At 49.0% G+C, this 19,052-nt stretch overlaps 1 protein-coding gene across 2 annotated transcripts in view; it reads right to left on the reverse strand.

Moving 5' to 3' along the window:
* Mapkapk2 (MAP kinase-activated protein kinase 2) overlaps window positions 1-15,958 on the reverse strand; it is a 44,172-nt gene extending 28,214 nt beyond the window's left edge. The window contains exon 1 of one of the 2 annotated variants that reach the window (XM_030251925.1): window positions 15,376-15,958. Coding sequence is in view for 1 of the 2 variants with exons in the window: in NM_008551.2 (NP_032577.1) it covers window positions 15,376-15,612 (237 nt within the window). In the remaining variant the exon portion in view is untranslated. The remainder of the gene's footprint in view (window positions 1-15,375) is intronic. The other variant, NM_008551.2, reaches the window with a different exon arrangement.
* Between the last annotated feature and the right edge of the window lie 3,094 nt (window positions 15,959-19,052).

Consider the following 19,052-nt stretch of genomic DNA (forward strand, 5'->3'; position numbering starts at 1 on the left):
TAATTCAAGACTGTGCAAACCATGATCAACAGCCACTGGTCCATCTACAATTGGGTTTGCCTGGAATGGTAGAATTTGGGCAGGTAAGATCTTGTATGAGTCTCAGAAGATGGACAAAGCCCCAGTAAGAAGAATGCAGAGGGATAATCATACGGAAGATGTCAAGAGAAAAAGGGGGTCTGCATGTGCAGAGAGAAGGGGACTGCCTGGAAGACTGGAGGTGCAAAGAGAGATCAAACCCCCACTCTTTGTGATGTCAGATTGGGGGCTTTGTGCTTAGGAAGTAGAGGCGTCTACTGAAGATCTCTGAACAGAAGCCATATGGATGGCTGAGACCCTCAAGGTGTCAGAAGGAAGTAGTTGGGCATCCCCGAGGGCACATGCTAGGCACGCAGAGTGACAACAACAGGAGAGGACATGAGGGCTGAAAGGTACCTGTGGCCATTCCAACTGGACCCTCCAGGGATGCAGATCTCTCCTCAGTCTCATGGCCAGGCCAAAAGGATCCTGGGAATGCCATTGCACCCCCTAGAACCCCTGGCTACTGATGCTCCCTGAAAATGTCCCTGCAGTGCGCTAGCTAGCCCATCTGCTGAGACTAGACACAGACATGGGCTGATGCACCTTGCCATGGGTCTGAAGAAGACTAAGAGGGCCAAAGGATTTTTTACAAGATCAAGAACAAACTTTTTTACTCAACAAACAGAGTTATTACATTATTTTTTAATATGTAAGGTTTTCTTGAAAAATAAAGCCCCTGTCACTAAAGAATTTTTAAAAATCAGCTAGACAGATGAGTGGTTGCCAGACTTGGGCAATTCTGACTTGGGAATAGTCTAAAAATATACATTCCTAGTCAGGGAGAATGATGATTAATAATAATAATAATGACATAGCTTATAAGAATGCTATAATATAGGCTAGCAAGGTGGCTCAGCATGCAAAGGCACTTTCCGTGCAAACCTGAGGACCAGAGTCTGATCCAGGACTCCATAAAACACAGGAGAACAGCCCAGAAAGCTCCACCTTCAAAGGTTATCCACGAGTGAATCTGATGGTCAGCTTGGGTTAGGGGCCACAAGACTAGATGAGTTCCTCTATGATGAGATGTTATAAAAGATCCTTTCGTATGACTGGTTTCTAGCTGCCCTTCCCCAAGTCCCCTCCATGTACAGATGAGTCCGGATAAAGAATGACTGTAACCAGAAAATGTTCTGTGCGGACAGAATATCCTCTCCCCTGTCCTGTGCTGCATAACCCAGCAGCCAGCAGCCCGTTCCTGGGGCGCTGCAGATGGAGATAATGCTTATTTCATTTCAATTTAGATAACTACATCTGAGAACACGAGAGCTGTAGAATAGGACTTATGTACTCAACTATGGAATCCAGGGGTCAAAATTCTGACCCCACTCCTTCCACTCCTCTCCAGCCTGAAGACGGGATGATTAAGTCCAAAAAAAAAAAAAAAAAAAAAAACAGCAAGAAAGGAGAAATCTTATGTTCCCAGGGCTTGAAGTCCAAGAAACAAAGACTCTCACCAAGAGGACTTTTACCTTCTCCTCCCTAGGAAGACAATTAATTCAACCCCTGGCCTGGGCAGTTCAACACCCTACCAGCAAGGAGCCTTCATTCCAAAAGAGGACCCATAACAGCCTTAGAGGACCAAAGCTGGGACCTCAACGCTGGTCTGCACTGGAATCCTGGGATTGTGTTGAAGTACAGAAAGCTAAGACAAAGGACATTAATCTGAGCAAAGAAATAAAGGAAGTCAGTTAAGTTCTCGACTTTTCAAGTCTCACAAAGTTTTCATCATGAAAATATATCATCTCTACATTTCCAAATACAGCTGGACTCCTGCCCAGCTCCAGCCCAGAGGCCAAAATCAAACATGACCAAATTCCACATTGACATGAGTGATTGTTCAAGCTTTGATCTCTCGGCCTCACACACACTGCTTATGCACACAGTCCACAGCTACCAAGAAGGTGGTTACTGGAGTTGAGAAACAATGGCTGCTTCGACCTTATGAAATACCACATGAGCCCAGACGCAGGTGGCAGGGAGGGTGGGCATCAGGGCCCACATCTTCCATTCAAACAGCCCTCAACATCCAAGGAGGGCCAACAACAGACATGCGGAGAGCACGAACAGGGGCTTTCTCAAGATTTTCGGGCCAAGTCATGGCTACTTCCCTCTCTAGAGACAAGCTGGCCTGCTGCAAGGACAGGCTCTCAGAGCTTGAGAAGGACCGAAAGTGCAGACAGCAAAGAAAGCCCTAAAAAGACTACATAAGACAAAGACAGGGAGGTGGAGGCGGACAACGGACAATAAACCATCAAGGACTACACTTTTTTTTTTTTGAAGTTTACTGGAAGATGGGTTTTTTCCCTACTTCTTACTCTATAAAAAGAAAAAAGAGAAAAATGTTGCAACTTCCTTTGTCATAGCACATGCTTAGGAAAAAACCAGGCCTAACCCATTGCTTCACTTTCCAACTGTGTTAACGGACCGACCTTCCTTCCGTAGCCCTGCCCTCTGCTCGCCACGTGCTGAGAGGACAGGGTCGGGAACTGCTGGTCCTCCACCTATTTGCCTAGTGGAGGACTCGGAGGCCCAAGGAGGGAGGGAAAACCTCCCCCGCTTCAACTCCAGCCCAGCACTCCTTAGGGCTCTCACTTCTATCCAGCTCTTCAGAACAGTCAATTAACAGAAATATCTCTCCTTGGTCAAACAAAAGGGAACAGCCTGCAGTCCCACCCACTTCCCAGAGACCAGCTGCTGTCTATAGATTTGCCGGTACCCTCCAGAGATTGGATCAGGTGTTGTCCATGCAGTGTCCTGAGCTGTACCATGAAATGATCCCACCTCAACCCACCCTGTCTTGAGGAGCCACCCATGGGTCTCTGTTTCCTTCCTGACCACCTGTGGCCCTTTCTCTGCCACCTAGCTAGCACCTGCTCCCTGGCCTTTCCACTGATTCATTAATAAAACTAAGAAGCAGAGGAAGAGCGAGGTTGGAGGGTAGACTGGAGTGGCCATGCTTTTTCTCATTGATTTTATATACTCTGTATAAAACTGTAAACTCCAAAGACAAGGCCCACAAACCACCCTTATTATTATAGCAATTTGTACAAATAAGCACTCACAGATATTAAAAACAGAACACTGGTTGCTAGGTCACCTATGTTCTGAACTATAATGGGACCATGGAAAAACTCGTCAGAGATAGAACTGGGAACCACAAAAGGACCACGTTTTACTTAGGCACTCTCAGAGCCTAGCAAAGTACTCCATACTGGCTATCTCAGCACCCAGGATGTCAAAGCAGAAAGACCGTAACTTTGAGGGCAGCTCAAGCTACATAGTGAAACCCTGTCTCAAAAAAAGAAAAAGGGAGGAAAAGGGTTAGAGTCAAGCATTCCCATCATCTACTGCTTCTGGCCTCGGCTATTCCTTCTGCCTGATAGACCCTCTTCTACCAAGTACATTGGGGAGATTCACCCATGATTCACCTCCTCCAGGAACCCTTTCCTAACCTGCCAAGTGAAACTAAAACAGCAGGCCGGAGAGATGGCTTAGCGGTTAAGAGCACTCACTGCTCTTCCAGAGGACCTGGCTCACAACCACTAGTAACTCCAGTCCTAGAGGACCCAACACCCTCTTTGTGGGCACCACATGTACATGGTGCATGGTTATCTAGGCAGACAAGACATTCATATACATAAAAATAAGTTTTTAAAAATTAATATGAATATAAACAATAGAACATCACACACAAAGAGACAGACAGGCAGACAGGTAGGCAGGCAGGCAGACAGACAGACAGACAGAGAAATATTGACTCCTAACAGTTCAGATTCTCTTCCCTTTTTATTTTCTACTCTGTACCCACTAATATCTGACAAGGTATATCATTTAATTAGTGTGCTCCATCTTTCCCTACAGGAATACAAGCCCCCTGCAGATAAGATTGGTTTTGTCTGTTTTATAAGCAGATATGTCCCCAGAAGCTAAAATTATGCTTAGCACTTGGTGTTCAATAACTGCTAATGAGTTAATTATTCTGAACATGTTTCCTCTTCTGTAAAAAAACTGACTTACTTTGTGATACCACTGCAAGGACTAACAAAAGTGTACCCAGCATCAGCTGCATTGTCCCATCCATCACACCTGCTCCATAAGAACTTGTTATTAACCCAAGAACCCCTAGAGCAGCTGAGCTTCCCACAGAGGTCTGAATGACAGAAGGGAGGTATGAATCAAAGCCAGCATGTGGCTCTGATGTAGCCAAGGGAGGCTACAGAAGTAGTTCTTGGCACTGCTACTTTTCTTTTTCTTACTTACATCTTATGGAGGTGGGGGGTAAGACACTCACAGCACACGTGTAGGGCCTGATGATCAAACTTAGGTCAGGCTTAGCAGGGTACCCAGTGAGCCATCTCACCAAACCTAATTAATTCAGTTATTCTGGGTCTGGGGGATTGGGGAGAATGGAAGCTTACCCTAAGGCAAATCCTGCTTAGAAATACAAGATCTGTCGCATACTGCTAAAACAAGAATAAAACACACACACACACACACACACACACACACACACACACATGCTACATCTTGAAGCCTCCAACCTCCTCTCATCTCACAGCAGAGATGCAGACGAGGTGTAAACCCAAGGAACAACAAAGATCACTTTCCCATTCCAGGCTAATCCAGACATCTGGGCCCCCTGATGGCCAGTCAGCAGGGAAGACAGGAGGCATCGTGGGGGAAAGCAAACATTTACAAACACTGGGTGAATGAATAAAAATACTACAGCCAAGAGGAGGATAAAATAACCCTGGCCTGCAACAGCGGTTGAGAATGGCTCCCTGGGTGGCTCTCTCTACACTTCTTCCCCAGCATCAAGTCACTTTCCCAGCAGTGGTTTGTAGTAACAATGATGGAGAGGCATTCAGTGCACAAGCGTTGCTAAGTCAAGTCTGAGCCTGATTTACAGAGAAACCAAGGGAAATCCAAACATGGCCTAGGACTTGCTCAGGGCCACAATGGTAGGGCTGGAAACCAGGTCTCTTGGGTTCTATCTCCTATGCAAGCTTCAGGACATGGGAAATAAGTGGCCCCATGAGACTGAAAGCTCTGACCTCAGACCCGGCAGTGTGACGCTCACCGCTGGTCTGTCTTGCGACACACAGGCACAAGGCCAGCGGACAGAAAACACTCGTCTACTCGTCTGCATCTATGTCCCTGCTGTGGGTCTAGAGCTAGCCAAGAACTCTAGGGGAGTTGGCACACTTCACATATATGACAGGAGGGTCTTCTTCACAGAGAAGACAGTGAGGGTCCCTAGAGCAACAAAAGGGGAGGGCTAAGCACTGACTCTTGTCATTCTCCTGTGAGGAATAAGAATCCCACCAATGGAAACACAAGGTACCTCCTTGAATCAAAAGATCTGAGTGGATGGACGAAGAATCCCCCAGAAGATGACCCTGGAGCAGCCACCAGGAGACAGCAGAGCCTCATACTGACAGCCAAGGGCTTTACTATGCCCCCAGCTTAATCTCAGAGCCCAGCCAGCACTGTCCCATCCGAGTGCGACCACTAATCCAATCCTGAATTTTGTTTTTAATGAGAACATCAAATCACTATGCTGAGATAAGAGGATATGGTTGGTGAGAGGGGTCAGTAGATAAAGGTGTCTGCTGACAAACCTGGTGACTTGAGCTCAGCCCAAGGGACGGAGAAGGCGGAAGGAAAGGCACCACAGGCACACACATGCATGAATATATACCAAACAAATAAGCGCTTTATAAATTAAAAAAGGAAAAGATTTAAAAAAAAAACAAACAAAGATGTAGGTTTCCAAGGAATTAACTACATAATCTAATACTGGAACCAAACATCTTGCCCGTGGAGAAATAAATGCACTTAAGATGTTTAAAAACAGGTAAGGGTCTCTTCCTTTTGACAGTACACTTTCTTCTACGTTTTGTGGAGCAGAAGGAGCAGGAAAGAATTCTAGGGATGGAACCCAGAGCCCTTTGCATACATGCTAGGCACATGCTCTGCTATGCATACATGCTAGGCACATGCTCTGCTATGCATACATGCTAGGCACATGCTCTGCTATGCATACATGCTAGGCACATGCTCTGCTATGCATACATGCTAGGCACATGCTCTGCTATGCATACATGCTAGGCACATGCTCTACTATGCATACATGCTAGGCACATGCTCTGCTACTGAGCGATGCCTCAGCTTCAGGACTCACTTGGATGTGAAAGACTTCATGAAAGACCAGCCTTTGTAGGGTACAGAAAAAGCCAATATAGTTAGAAGGGGGGGAAGAGGCGACGGGAGGGGACAAAGAAGATACAGAGATGGAAGCAAAGGAATGGGAATAGGGGAATGAAACAAGTAAATATTCAAACATGAGGGGCTGATTAGACCCAGACCTGGGAAGCATCTGCCTAAGTCATTGTATCAGGCAGGCAGAAGGAACCCAACGGGAAGCTGTCTGGTCACAGCCTGGCTGTAGACAAACTAATCCGCAAAGCACAGTGCCGGGAGAGACCCCCCTCCACGGCTGACCGGTCCCAGCGTTGGCCTCGGTACTTTACTGTCCCCCTGCTCCTCGGCATTTCTCTCTATTGCTTCTTGTCTATTTCACCCCAACTCTATCTTATTTCCTTCCAAAGAGTCTGAGCCAAGGTAACCAAGTCCTCGACAGGAGCAGAGTGTGAGAGCCGGGTGACCAAGTCCTCGACAGGAGCAGAGCATCAGAGCCAGGTGACCAAGTCCTCGACAGGAGCAGAGTGTGAGAGCCGGGTGACCAAGTCCTCGACAGGAGCAGAGCATGAGAGCCGGGTGACCAAGTCCTCGACAGGAGCAGAGTGTGAGAGCCGGCTGAGGAGTGCAGCCACTCCTTTCTATCAGCACAGAGGAAGGGAAGAGAGCAGAGGGCAGATGAAGCCACTGAGCATCCCGGCCTGCTCTGCGGGACTGCATGATGCTTGTGAGCCTGGAAGTCTGAGAAGGATACCGCATGTTCCACAGGAAGTTAACAAAAGATTATGGTACATTTTGCTCTCTCACTGTGCCTTAGATGCCAGTAAAGGCATGAAATACCCCCTTAATAGACTGGCCTCTCCAATACCATTCCAGGGCACGGGTGGTCCCCGCCAGTCTACCTGCATTCCTAGGATGCTCTGAGTTCCTTTCACACAGGTCCCTGGCCATCCTCCGCTCCCTCACTGCAAGAGAGCTCTACAGAAGCTAGGCATGGCCAGCAATCTGCAGACGCTTCCTTTCGTGTCGTACCCCCATGGCTCCTGCAAAGCCTGCTCCTTTAGCTAAGAGTCTATTAGCTTTCTCCTAAGAATTGGAGGCTAAGGATGAAGGCTTCGATGGGAAAGAGGGAAAGCCTGATATTCTGAAGACAGGGACCTCTTCTGTCTCAGTTAGAAATAAAACTCTTACCAACTATATACTCAGCTCCTCCCATCTAGAGGCTAAGGGGCTGATGTAGACGAACTGAAGCCCTGGGGACAACAGACCAGAGAAGACAGGTAGTTAACTCCACAGAGGCAGAGGACTTCTCAAGTCCTGTCTCTTGGCTCCTAACACTCATGCCACATACCCTTGCCCCTCAAATATACCTTGATTCCAGGAAACAGACATAGAGTGTGGATCTGAGCCATGGCTTGTATCAACAACACCTGTCCAAGGACTGGGATGCTCAGATGGAAGTGAAGGAGACATCCTGCCTTTTGTCTGCAGCTAAGAGACATCCTACCCACAGCTTCCTCATCTTGCTCCACAGAAGCCCTAGCAGTTAGAGAAAGAGGATACACCTAGGCGATACCTCTGCCACTGCAGTGAGAAAGTAAAAGGCCTTCTGTCCTTGGTGTCCTTCTTAGGTGGCTAAGCTACGAGGCCCTGGCCCAACTCAGCAAGGAGGTACTCAGAAGGCCAGGGCCCAGTTACTCCTGGAAGTCAACAGAATGAGGTCATACTTCAGGATGTGGTAACATGAGGCCACACACTGTGGGGTGGAGAGTGTAACTTAGGAATAGGGCAAGAAGACAAAGATGCAGCAAACTCAGTCCCAGGCCAGACAGGATAGACACTGAGGGCAGATTCATACCCACTGGCAAGAGCTAAGAAGCAGGCAAGCATAGCAGAAGGCCTAACCATCTAAAAGCTTGCTTGCCTTCCTCTGCCTGGCCCTCTCCTGCCTGGGGAATGGCAAGGCAGCCCCTTGTAGCCTTTGTCCAAGTGAATCAAGATACCTGGAGAAGCCACCTCTTACCTCGCCCTCAGGACTGAGATTTGCCCCACTACCCACCAAGCTCAGGCTGGAAAGGGAAAGGGCACAGAGGAGGGCACAGGTTAAAAATGAGATCAACAGTTCAGTGTGTGGCAAGAAGACCTGGGGCAGATACCAGGGCCTGGGTATGAAGAGAGAAGTGCAGCGTAGCCAGTTTATTTTTAGACACTGAGACAGAGGTTGCGTATCAGTCCTGGGCCCGAGGCAGGAGGCCAGGCTGTAAATGGTCAGTGTGGTCTGGAAGGCTCCTAATAACACAGATAGTCAAAATGCCATCAAAGGGACCAACTCAGTCACCTGCCCTGAAGCAGATGGAGGGCAAGAAGCTCCGAGAGAAGAAGCAGGGGTCAGCAGAGGCATGAGCCAGGAAGAGTCCTCTGGACTCCCTCTCCTTCCCGGGGATAAAAGATAGGTTACCTTTGCTTCCGTCAGAAAGACTCACCTAGGAGCTAAACAAGGCAGGATCAACAGCAGAGCTCTCTCCTGTCTGCCGAGGCAGACGCTTACACAGATGCCCAGAACTGCTACTTGCAGCCACCACTCTCACCTCCCAGAGGGGTCCAAATTGGCACTAGTCAGGAGATGCCTGAAGCCATCCCTCAAGAATAAGATGCCCTTTCCTGTGACCCTTCTGGAGAGCTCAGGTTCCCAGTGATATAAACATGTAGCTTTTCTGATCTTAAAGGGGAACATCGCATACAAATAGAGGTTGACCTTGAGCTAAGGCTCAGGCTCCACCACCTCCCAGCTGGCATACGGAGATGTTTACTGGACCACAGAATAAAGTCTCCAAGAATATGACAATGCCAGAGGCCAAGCCCAACCTCATGATCCCTTTTCCTCTGCCCTCCTCCTCCAAACCAATCAGGACAGCCCAGCACACAGGATCCCATATCCATGCTGAGCCACAGGAAGGAGAAGGCAGTCTCCTCCAGACGTGCCCTCTCCACTTGCTTCCTTAATGGCCAGCGCTCTCTGAAGACCAGTGGAGCAACACAGAAATCCTACCATCCTCATCAACTCTGGGAATCAGTCCCCATTTACAGGCTCAGAACAACCCCTTGCCCATTACAGAGACTGTGGCTGAGTGAAGGATGTCGAATGCCAAGACAAACACTACCCAGCAGTAACGTCATGGCTACAATTCAGCCATACTTACCCCCCAAGTCAGGTGCCCCAATGCAGGACACAGCCTTAAAAACTGATCGCAGTGGCCTACCAAAGTCCCAATGGCTTCAAATGACAGAGTCTGGGGAAGGAAAACAAGGGATCCCCATCTCCACTCTGTACCCCACTCCACTGGGATTCTTTAATTTCAAGGCAAGAGCTGACATTGCCTGTCCTCTTGGCTGAGCCGCAAGCTGGAATACTTCCTAAGCTTTTACGTGAGAGAGATCAGCTGGTCAGTAAAGATTATCAGCTGGCTGGACGCATTACACCTATCAGAGGGCATCCACACTGGCCCAGGTACTGCTAACCATTCAACACAAAGCAAGTCAGCAAGTGTCTCTCCTGACCTTGGAGTCTGGGCTCCTGCAGAGTCTCTTCTACTACTGCACACTGCCAGGGCTTGCCTAGTGACAGCTAGAGCCCAACTCTCTGTCAAAGCCACACAATCAGTTAGTAGGGCATCAAACCTAGACTATTGAATAGTCTACTGTTGATTTTTGTTGCTGTTACTGTTTAGTTTTGATTTTTTTTTTACTTTTTTATCTAGCACATAACCCCTAAAAACAGGCCCATCTCTATTTATATTTGAACTTATGTATGAACTTATATAACTCAAAATATAAAATCTTAGTGTTAAAGATCCTAAGGGGTATCAGTCCTAGTGATTAGAGAAGACACTTCAGTCTTACTGGTGAACAGTATCTAGCTGTTCTGACATGACCCTCTTTCCCTACCACTGCCCCCATTTACAAGGAGGGATGTGGGAAAAGCGTTTTGTGAGAAGACCCGGGAGCTGAGTTTGAGGCTGACAGGTCTTCAATACCAGCATCACTTCCTGCTGGCAACCAAACACCCTAAGAAACCTACACCAAGAGCAGGTTCCACAGCATCTGGCTCCATTGCCCACAAGCAAGAAAGATGTTGGGGCACACCACAGAGCCTTTCTGCAAGAGCCTAGCCTCTTCCTCAATGGGATGGAGGAGGTGACAAGATGACCAAGGAGTGTCCATTATTACTCAACTATCAAGAGCTGTTGCAGTCCCTACAAATAACTCTCCTCTGCCCACTCACCTCCATCCAAGGCAGAGAACCACACAAAAGATGGCGGAAGGGGGGCACTGAGACCTCACCATGACCTTGGGAGGGTGTGAAACAGAGAAGAGGCAGGACAGTGAACACTCTACCACAAAACCAACCAGGGAGAGCAATGGTTCCAAGCAAAGCAGGTCTGCTCTGGCACCTCAAAACTACCTAGACCTAGGTGCTGAGACCTGCCATGCCCTCTGGCACAGACCCCTCCCATCCCTAGCTCCCGGAGAGAACAGGAGGTTGACTCCACCTCCAGCCCCAGGATTTGGTTCCTGTTCCCACTCTCACTCCTGCTCCACTGATTACACCCCCAACTCCTGTCTCTCTAACCGTGAATGCCTTCATCCTCCTTGGGAAAGGAACACTTTGTTTCCCAGACCCCCACACACACCAAGATGTGGCCCTGAGGCCTCATGAGGGTTTTTCTCCTTACTGCCTCACTTTTAGACACCCAACCATAACTACTTTAACTACAGAGTTTTCAGATTCCATGAAAGTCCAAAATTCACAAATGAAAAAAGGGCCATTGGAACATTAACTAACCTACTTCTTTCTAATCCTGCATCGAGCGAGACCCAGAGTCCTGCTTCAGTAGAGAGGCTAAGTCCACACCAGGATGACGTGCCTGCAGACATATCCCAAAAGATAGCTATATTCTCTGAAGGCCTTTCTGTCTAAGTCTACAAACCCCAACTTCAATGCCTACCTACCTCCCCAAAACAAAACACTTTAAAGCTGATTTGACCCCAAGACAAGTCAGTTTGGTCCTGAGCTTCTAGCCCCACTGCTTCTGGCCTACTTGGTCTCCTGCTCTTCCCCTCAGCTCTAGCCACAGCTAATTTCAAGACTTCTGGCAGACCCATTCATTCCTCAGAGGCCCAACAAGTTCCCACTGCCACCAGCCAAGGCTTGCCCTGGCAGCAGCAATCCTCCCTCGCGGATGTCCGTCTTTCAGAATCCCTCTATTCCTGGTCACACAATTTAGCCCCCAGTCCAGCAATGACTAGTAGTCTTTCCTGCGAGATCCAACAATCTTCTGAATGTTCAAACTGAGGCTGGCAACTGCGTTTTCCATTTGGTTTTATGCCTGCACGCTGGCTACTTTTATACAAATAGCTATATGCAAAGAATGCCTGCCATATTTGACACTGCTGCCCTAGACAACATTTACTGATCTTGCCTTCTCCAAATAGATTTCTTGACCCCAAACATTTTATAGGGCATTAATGCCTCGAGCCTCACAAACCTATGGTAAATGCCCCACAAGCTGTCAGCTCCCTGGAGCCAAACTGGATGGCGTGATCACGAGACTTTCCTTACCTCATGTTTCCACCCAGCAAATGTCAAACTGCGACTGTCCCCTGCCAGCCATGCTATCGGGCCATCTCTCCAGTGAGGACGCAGAATGAGGGCATTATGGGGGGGGGGGGATAATAGGCAGTGAGAGGGGGCTGGTGTTGCCCTTCAACAATGTCCAGGACAACGGTGAGAGGTTCTGATCTCTCCATCATGTTACCAAAAGCAGCTACGTCACTGTGGCACTTCAACGACCCAGAGAAACACTGGAGAAAGGGAAGAAACTACAGGACCTTGCTTCCCCTAGTCTACGCAATGGAAAGGTAAACAGAGATAAGTTATGACAACATCCCGGATTTTGTAAAGCAATAACATGCTTCACCTAATCAGCACTGAACAGCAGAGTGGGACATACAAGCTTTAATTAAATTTGCTCAGCTAATACCTAAGCGTCACCATGACACAGTAAGGCAGGATGCAGCCGTGTAACCCACGTGGAAGACAGAGAGATGGACTGAGACTGGGTGTCCCTACCAAAGAAATGACAGAATCCCCGAAGAGTAATAAATAGGATGACTATCACAAACTCCCTAACGGGGGACAGGGGGGCTTGTTATACATCCAAAACTCAAGGACCTGCTGGCTTAAAAGCTTCCTCTCCAACTTTAGCAATGTAGCTGAAAGGTGGTATATACCATACCCACCACTGTCCTCAGGCCAACAAATGGGGCCAATAGGTCAGACTGAAACAGCAACTGGATACTTGCCTGTCAATACCACTGTAGTTAGAGGCAAAGAGGGGCCTGAGACTAAGAACCGGGTTCAGTTCCCGCCTCGGTCAAGTGATGGCATGAATTACCACTTGCCTTGGGCAAGTTGTTCCTTCCTTCTGGGCCTTGGTTTCTCATCAACTAAATGAATGTGTTGAATGGTGATGATCTCTCAACTGGCTTCTAACTGACTGGAAGTGTGTGCGTGACTCAGAGGCTGGCAAGCAGGAATGAGAAAGCAGGGTGACAGCATCTACCAGAGCATCTAAACATCTGCTTTCCCAAGAAGATAAAGGAAAGCAACAGGACCAGCTGGCTCCTTTATTTATTTATCCTTATTTTATATGTATGGGTGTTTTGCTTGTGTGTGTGTGTGTGTGTGTGTGTGTGTGTGTGGACAGATAGGGTGTCAGAGCCCCTGGAACTAGAACCACAGGTAGGTGTTACCCACCTGAGTCTTCTGCAAAAGAGCTCTGGTTTCACTTAATAGAACAAAGAGCAAAGCCTATGAGCAGCCTTCACTCCCCATTCTTCCTCAGGGCTACAAGACAGCCTTCTAAAACCCCACAGTGCCCACACTGGGCACTAGGCATGGGGTCGATACACTCTATAGAGCACAGGTCTCTGCTTAGCACCCAAAGAGATGGATCATCAACCCAGCCTGTTCCACTGTATCCTCCCCTCCCATGCTGCCCATAAAAAAGGGGGGGGGCTCCTTGTGTTGAAATCATTTCACTACTCAGCATCTAAAGTTTTTAAAGTGTAAAATGTAGGAATCTCAGGCGGTTAAGAGCACTAACTGCTCTTCTGAAGGTCCTGAGTTCAAATCCCAGCAACCACATGGTGGCTTACAACCATGTGTAATGAGATCTGACGCCCTCTTCTGGTGTGTCTGAAGACAGCTACAGTGTACTTACATGATAAATAAATCTTTAAACAACAACAACAACAAAAGACATAGGAATCTCGGTAGTGCATGTCACTGAAACAGGATTTCTTTTAACCAGATTCCCTCGTGGCTGGATTATGTCTCAGCCAATATTTGGGTATGCAAATGCTGTTGACACGGCTGCCACTCTCCAAACATCTTGGCTCTCCATTCTTCCTCTACTACTAAATCTCAACACAAAGATGTACTCAAAATCTGCAATTTGCCAGCTGAGTCAGCCTTAGCTCCAGGAGCAGGAGCAGGCTGCTTTCGTCAAAACAGACTGAGAGTCCCGTAGTCACCCACTTCTGACTAGAGAAGGGGAAGCACGAAGACTGCTTAATACTCGGCTAGGCTCCTTCCTTTCAAAACTATTCAAAGGAGAAAAGTACACGAACTTCTGTCAACTATACCAGCAATCTGAATTGACAGCCAAGAGCACTTCAGAGGACCGTGTGTGTATTCAAACAGAATAGGAAGGGGTGAAGCGGGGGGTTTTGTTGCGAAGTCTTTATACTGTGTTCCAACTATGCAGGAGAGTGAACAGCTAGTAGCCCCAGTCTGCTGGTGGGTAAAGGCAGATGGCATCGCAGAGGAGAGAGGAATCTTTCCGGGAAAGAACATCTGTACTTCCTCAACAATACAGTTAACTGTGGTCAAACTGTTCCCTTGCCTCCAGTCCCCAAGGTCAGAGCCACCGTTCAACCCAACCAACTCCTTTCCTCGCTTAGCTAACTCCCCAAGAGCTTATAGTTTGTTTGCTTGTTTTTTAAATGTGATGCAGAAGATGAAAACAGCAAAACATCATAAAAACTAAACTTATTTTCCCCCTACAAAGTACCAGGTTTCGGTCCCGTTGACCGTGTATGACAACGGCCTCACGCATAACTCAATCTATCTGTACTCTAGAATAGCTGAAACAAAGCAAGTTGTGTGGGCTGAAGGGGAAGAGCAAAATATAACACAGGAAGTACTTTGCTCCTCCAATCATTGAGACACCCCAGGAGAAAGAAACCTGACAAGTGACCTTTAGAGATATGGTGTAACCTGAAACCCTTGAGAGAAGAAAACTTTGCAGTGACCCTGAATGACAGCCTTCCCTGCTTCACTTGGACCTTTTGAAATCCCCATTCTCCACTACCACCGACAGAAGCAGAGACGGGTAGACCCACAGAGATTAAGAGTGGGTTTCCCAAATGCAGGAATAGTATTTCCTGCCTTTGAGTCTCCGGCTACCAGGGACCAGTGTACCAGCACTAGGCCAAGCCTGGCTTACAGACAAGGTTTCCTACGGTGGAGGGAGCAATGGAAACAGCCCGGCGCAAGCCTAAGGGGCAGCGCAGGCCAGGCGCTGGCGGTTCCAGACGATCGCGGGGCACGGAGGCGGGGTCCCCAGTCTCCAGTGCCGCGCCGCTCCGCGCCGACGCGCCCCACCGCTGCGCGCCGACCTCGCGAGGCCGAGGAGAGCGAAGTCACATTCCGGCTCCCAAATAAGGAGTAGGGTTAAGGAAACCTCAGAGAGCGAACTTCTCCAAACCGACCGACCAACCAGCTCAATGAGTAAAGGGCCTTTTGTGCCCGCAGAAAGGAAGGAGGGAGGGAGGACGAGGCCACCGTGTCCTCGGCGCCGGGTAAAGCGAGCAGAGGCCGTCCGGGTCCCAAGAGTGGCCACCAGGCTGGATCCCACTCACACCCCAACATGGCAGTCCCCGTGAGTCCTCTCGGGTGCCGGCCACTCGCGGGGTGACCGGAAGCTGCACCGGATCTCAGCGCGATCCCGGGCGGCCCAGACTTACCTTTAGGGCGAATTTTTGCTGGGTTCTCTTGTCGAAGATCCGCAGCACCTTCCCGTTGATGCCCAGGCCAAGCACTTGGCTGGTGACCTTGTAGTCGTCGGTGATGGCGTTCTTTCGGATCTGCAGGCCCGACTTGACGTGGAACTGGGGGAACGGCGGCGGCGGCTGGGCCGGGGCTGGCGGTGGAGGGCTGGGGAAAGGCGCCGGCGGAGTCTGGCCCGGAGAGCCCGACAGCATGGTGCCCGGCGACTCGCGCGCAGAGGCAGGGGCCGCGGCCGCCCCCTCCTCCGGCTCGGGCCCGGGTCCCCGCCACGCCCCGCCCGGCGGCGAAGTTTGCTCCGGGCTGGAGCCGGCTGCCCCGCCCCGGCCCGGCTCCAGGCTCGGCTGGTCGCGGGGCCCCGTGGGTCCCGCTGTGCGCCGCGGGCGCCCACCAGCCCTGCTCCCTCCCCCCGGAGACGTGCGCTCCGGGGAACGCGGGACGGCAGGGCCCGGCCGGAGGAATCGCCGCGCCGAGAAGTACCAGCCCGGGGGCGGCGGCCGCGTCACAGGCTGCTCGGCGTCCTGGGCTAGTCCTTAAAGGGGAGGATCGAGGGTGGGGCTTGACTGGGAGGCGTGGACATGGGGGAGGGGTGGGCCTTAAAGGGGAGGAAGTCCAGTGGCGGGAGAGCTTAGGGACTGCGAGCAAGCGGGCTTGTGGAGGGCATCGAGACATCCTAGTTCTTAACCCGGGCCGGGCAGAGGGGAAAGGGAGGAGGGCAAAAGAAAAGCTGCTGGATAGTTCAAACAAAACCCTCACTCCTCCAGCTGCTTGGATCTAGAAGACAGGTCATCGGAGAATTGGAGGAGATGTATTTTGAAAGAAACGGATAATTGATAAGAATCTTTCTACGTGGACTCTGTGGGTGGGGGGTGAGGGGTACCCGAGCAGAGCGAGAATCCGGGGGCCAGGACTGGGGGAATAAGAGAGACTATTCATCCTAGGATCAGGTGTCAGGCAATAGTAACAATTTCCTTAACATACTTGTGAGTTTTACTTTTTTTTTCTCTCATGGACTTACTGGTTTTCACTGAGAAGAATGTACTACTGTGATACCACGAACAATTTAATTATTATGAATTCGAACATATTTTTATATAAACCCAAAATGACCCAAGATGGAATGGGGCACTCTAGCCACCTGTTATCCCGGCTATATGCAGGAGACTGAAGCAGGAGGATAACAAGTCACAGGGCCAGCCTGAACAACAAAGACAGACTCTGTCTTAAAATACCCACAAACTTCATGTCTCTCTGGGAGGTACACTTATACATTTGTGTTCTTAATTCATTGCGATTATAGAGCAAGGGGAAGGGCTGGGAAATGGTTCTAGAGTTGGGGAAATGGTCCCTGCGGCCATAGCCAATAAGTAGTCCTGAAGCAACCTAGTTCTAGTACAAATCTCTGGGCCTAACTGGCCTGTAGCACTGCTGAGATCCACAAGGGTTTGACTGTTACAGCAGTTAAGAAATGAGACAAAGGAACAAGATAGATACAAAGCTCTGGTTTACTTACTAATACAGACAAATTAAAGATGAGACCTGACCCATGGTCACACAAAGTCTTTAATATGTCCCAACAAAACTCTGGAGACGAGACAGTGCCCTGAGAAAAGGGCGTTGGAGACATAGCCCAGGATGGCAAGACTCATTTGCTGTTCCCTGTTTAGATTTCCGGAAGATACTTGTTCCAAGGAAGACAGAGATGAACAGGTGGAGGACTGTAGGCCCCCTCTTGAGATCCAACTCACTATGGATCAAGGAGACAAGCGCTTTTTCAGTGCTCAATACTTCTCGCTCATCCCTGTGGTGATAATTCTAACTGGGGGGGGGGGGGGGGGGAGGGGGATAGATGCAGTAGTTGGGTTAGCAGTGTGGCAGATACAGACCTGGGAATAGAAGGCACATTGGCTCTCCTCAGTCTGCAGCTGGGTAGATTCCTTCCACACTGAAGACAAAGCTACACAACGCCCTGTTTCAAAGGCACTGCTTGAGGCTGTGGAGATGCAGGGACAGAGAAAGGAAGGAATCTGGGGATGAGGAGGTGGAAGGTCTCATTGGCTCCTGTGGAAAGAGGTTCCCACCCTGACTGCCTCAGTTCTGTATTGCCCCCATGTACCCACAGAAGGTCTTTGGGACCTCTTGTTGGCATTTAGCCATCACCTCTTTCTTTCCAGAGGCTGGAAAGAGAATGAGCTATTCAGAGGCAGCAAGGCACCATGCAAAACTACAAACTAGAAATGAACAGAATCCGATTGTCCTAAGAAGGTGTGAGAGGGGCTAGAGAGATGGCTCAGCAGTTAAGAGTACTGACTGCTCTTCCAGAGGTCCTGAGTTCAATTCCCAGCAATCACATGGTGGCTCACAACCATCTGTAATGAGATCTGACACTCTCTTCCGGTGTGTATGAAGACAGCTACAGTGTACTTACATATAACAATAAATAAATCAATATGAAGAGGGGGGAAGGAGGGAGGAGGAGGAGAAGCAAGAGGAGGAGGAGGAGAAGGAGAAGAAGGTGTGAGAGGTATACAAACCTTAGAAATAAAAATTTTCAATTCCCTGAGCAGCATACTGGGCTCCTCAGAAGGAAGGAGCCACTGACAATGGGCCTTTAGTCAATGATGACCCTGAACTAGGGAGGAGAGCTCCAGAGCTGAGACAGTCTCCTGGACACCTGGCCAGAGGAGATAACAGGGCCAGAGCTGAGCTGGTCTCTGGAATTCAAGGTCTCACCAAATATATTGAAACTAACATAGTGGCCAATCAAAAGTGTACTAATGGTACTGCTTTGCCCCTCCCAATCATATTAGAGGCCATTAGAGGTTAGCTAATCCTTCTGGAAAATTCTCCAAGCCCTGCATAAAAGGGGGCCTGCAAGCCCCTCAGGTCCTCACTATTTTGATGAATTGTCGACCTCTGCATGCTGGTAATTTCTGCCTCTGCATACTATTTGAGTTTGGGGGTCTTCCTTCAGCAATTCTTGGACACTAACAGGTGCCTTACTCTTAGGGAGAATGAGAAAAAGCCTAACATTTCTATTTACAACTGGGGAGAAATTAAATGTGATGGCATCCATGAGAACTCTTCATAAAGCATACAGCACCAATTCTCACGAAAAATAATACAACACCATTCCTCAAGCATTGCCTTGTTCTGTTCCCATTGCCTAGTGACCTGTTCCTGACGCTGAGCAGCCTTCCTATGTAAGGGGAATTCTGGGAAGATGCCTAAACCTGAGGTCTTAGGAATAATGGATCACAGAAGTCCAGTGGGGTGTCTCTCCTGGAGTTACAGAGGTCAGATGGAGCTAGAGAGCACACAGGACAGCCAGAACACATAACACACACACACACACACACACACACACACACTCACTCACTCACACACACACACAAAGTACGTTCATGTGAGCACAGCTCCAAAGGACAAGGCATGGAACAGTATAAATGAATAATCAATGGATAGCTGGACTGTAGGATGAACCACAGGAAAAGACATCACAAGAGACCCAGAACCTTCCATTCTAACACTGGCTAGCCATGTGACCTTACCAAAGTCCCTTGCCCCCTCAGTTCCTTCTTTCCTGTCTAAAAAATAGTAAAGATGACATCTGTTCTGCCCACATTGTAGAGATATT

The sequence above is a fragment of the Mus musculus genome, chromosome 1 (genome assembly GCF_000001635.26).
Source record: "Mus musculus strain C57BL/6J chromosome 1, GRCm38.p6 C57BL/6J".
Taxonomy (NCBI): Eukaryota; Metazoa; Chordata; class Mammalia; order Rodentia; family Muridae; genus Mus; species Mus musculus.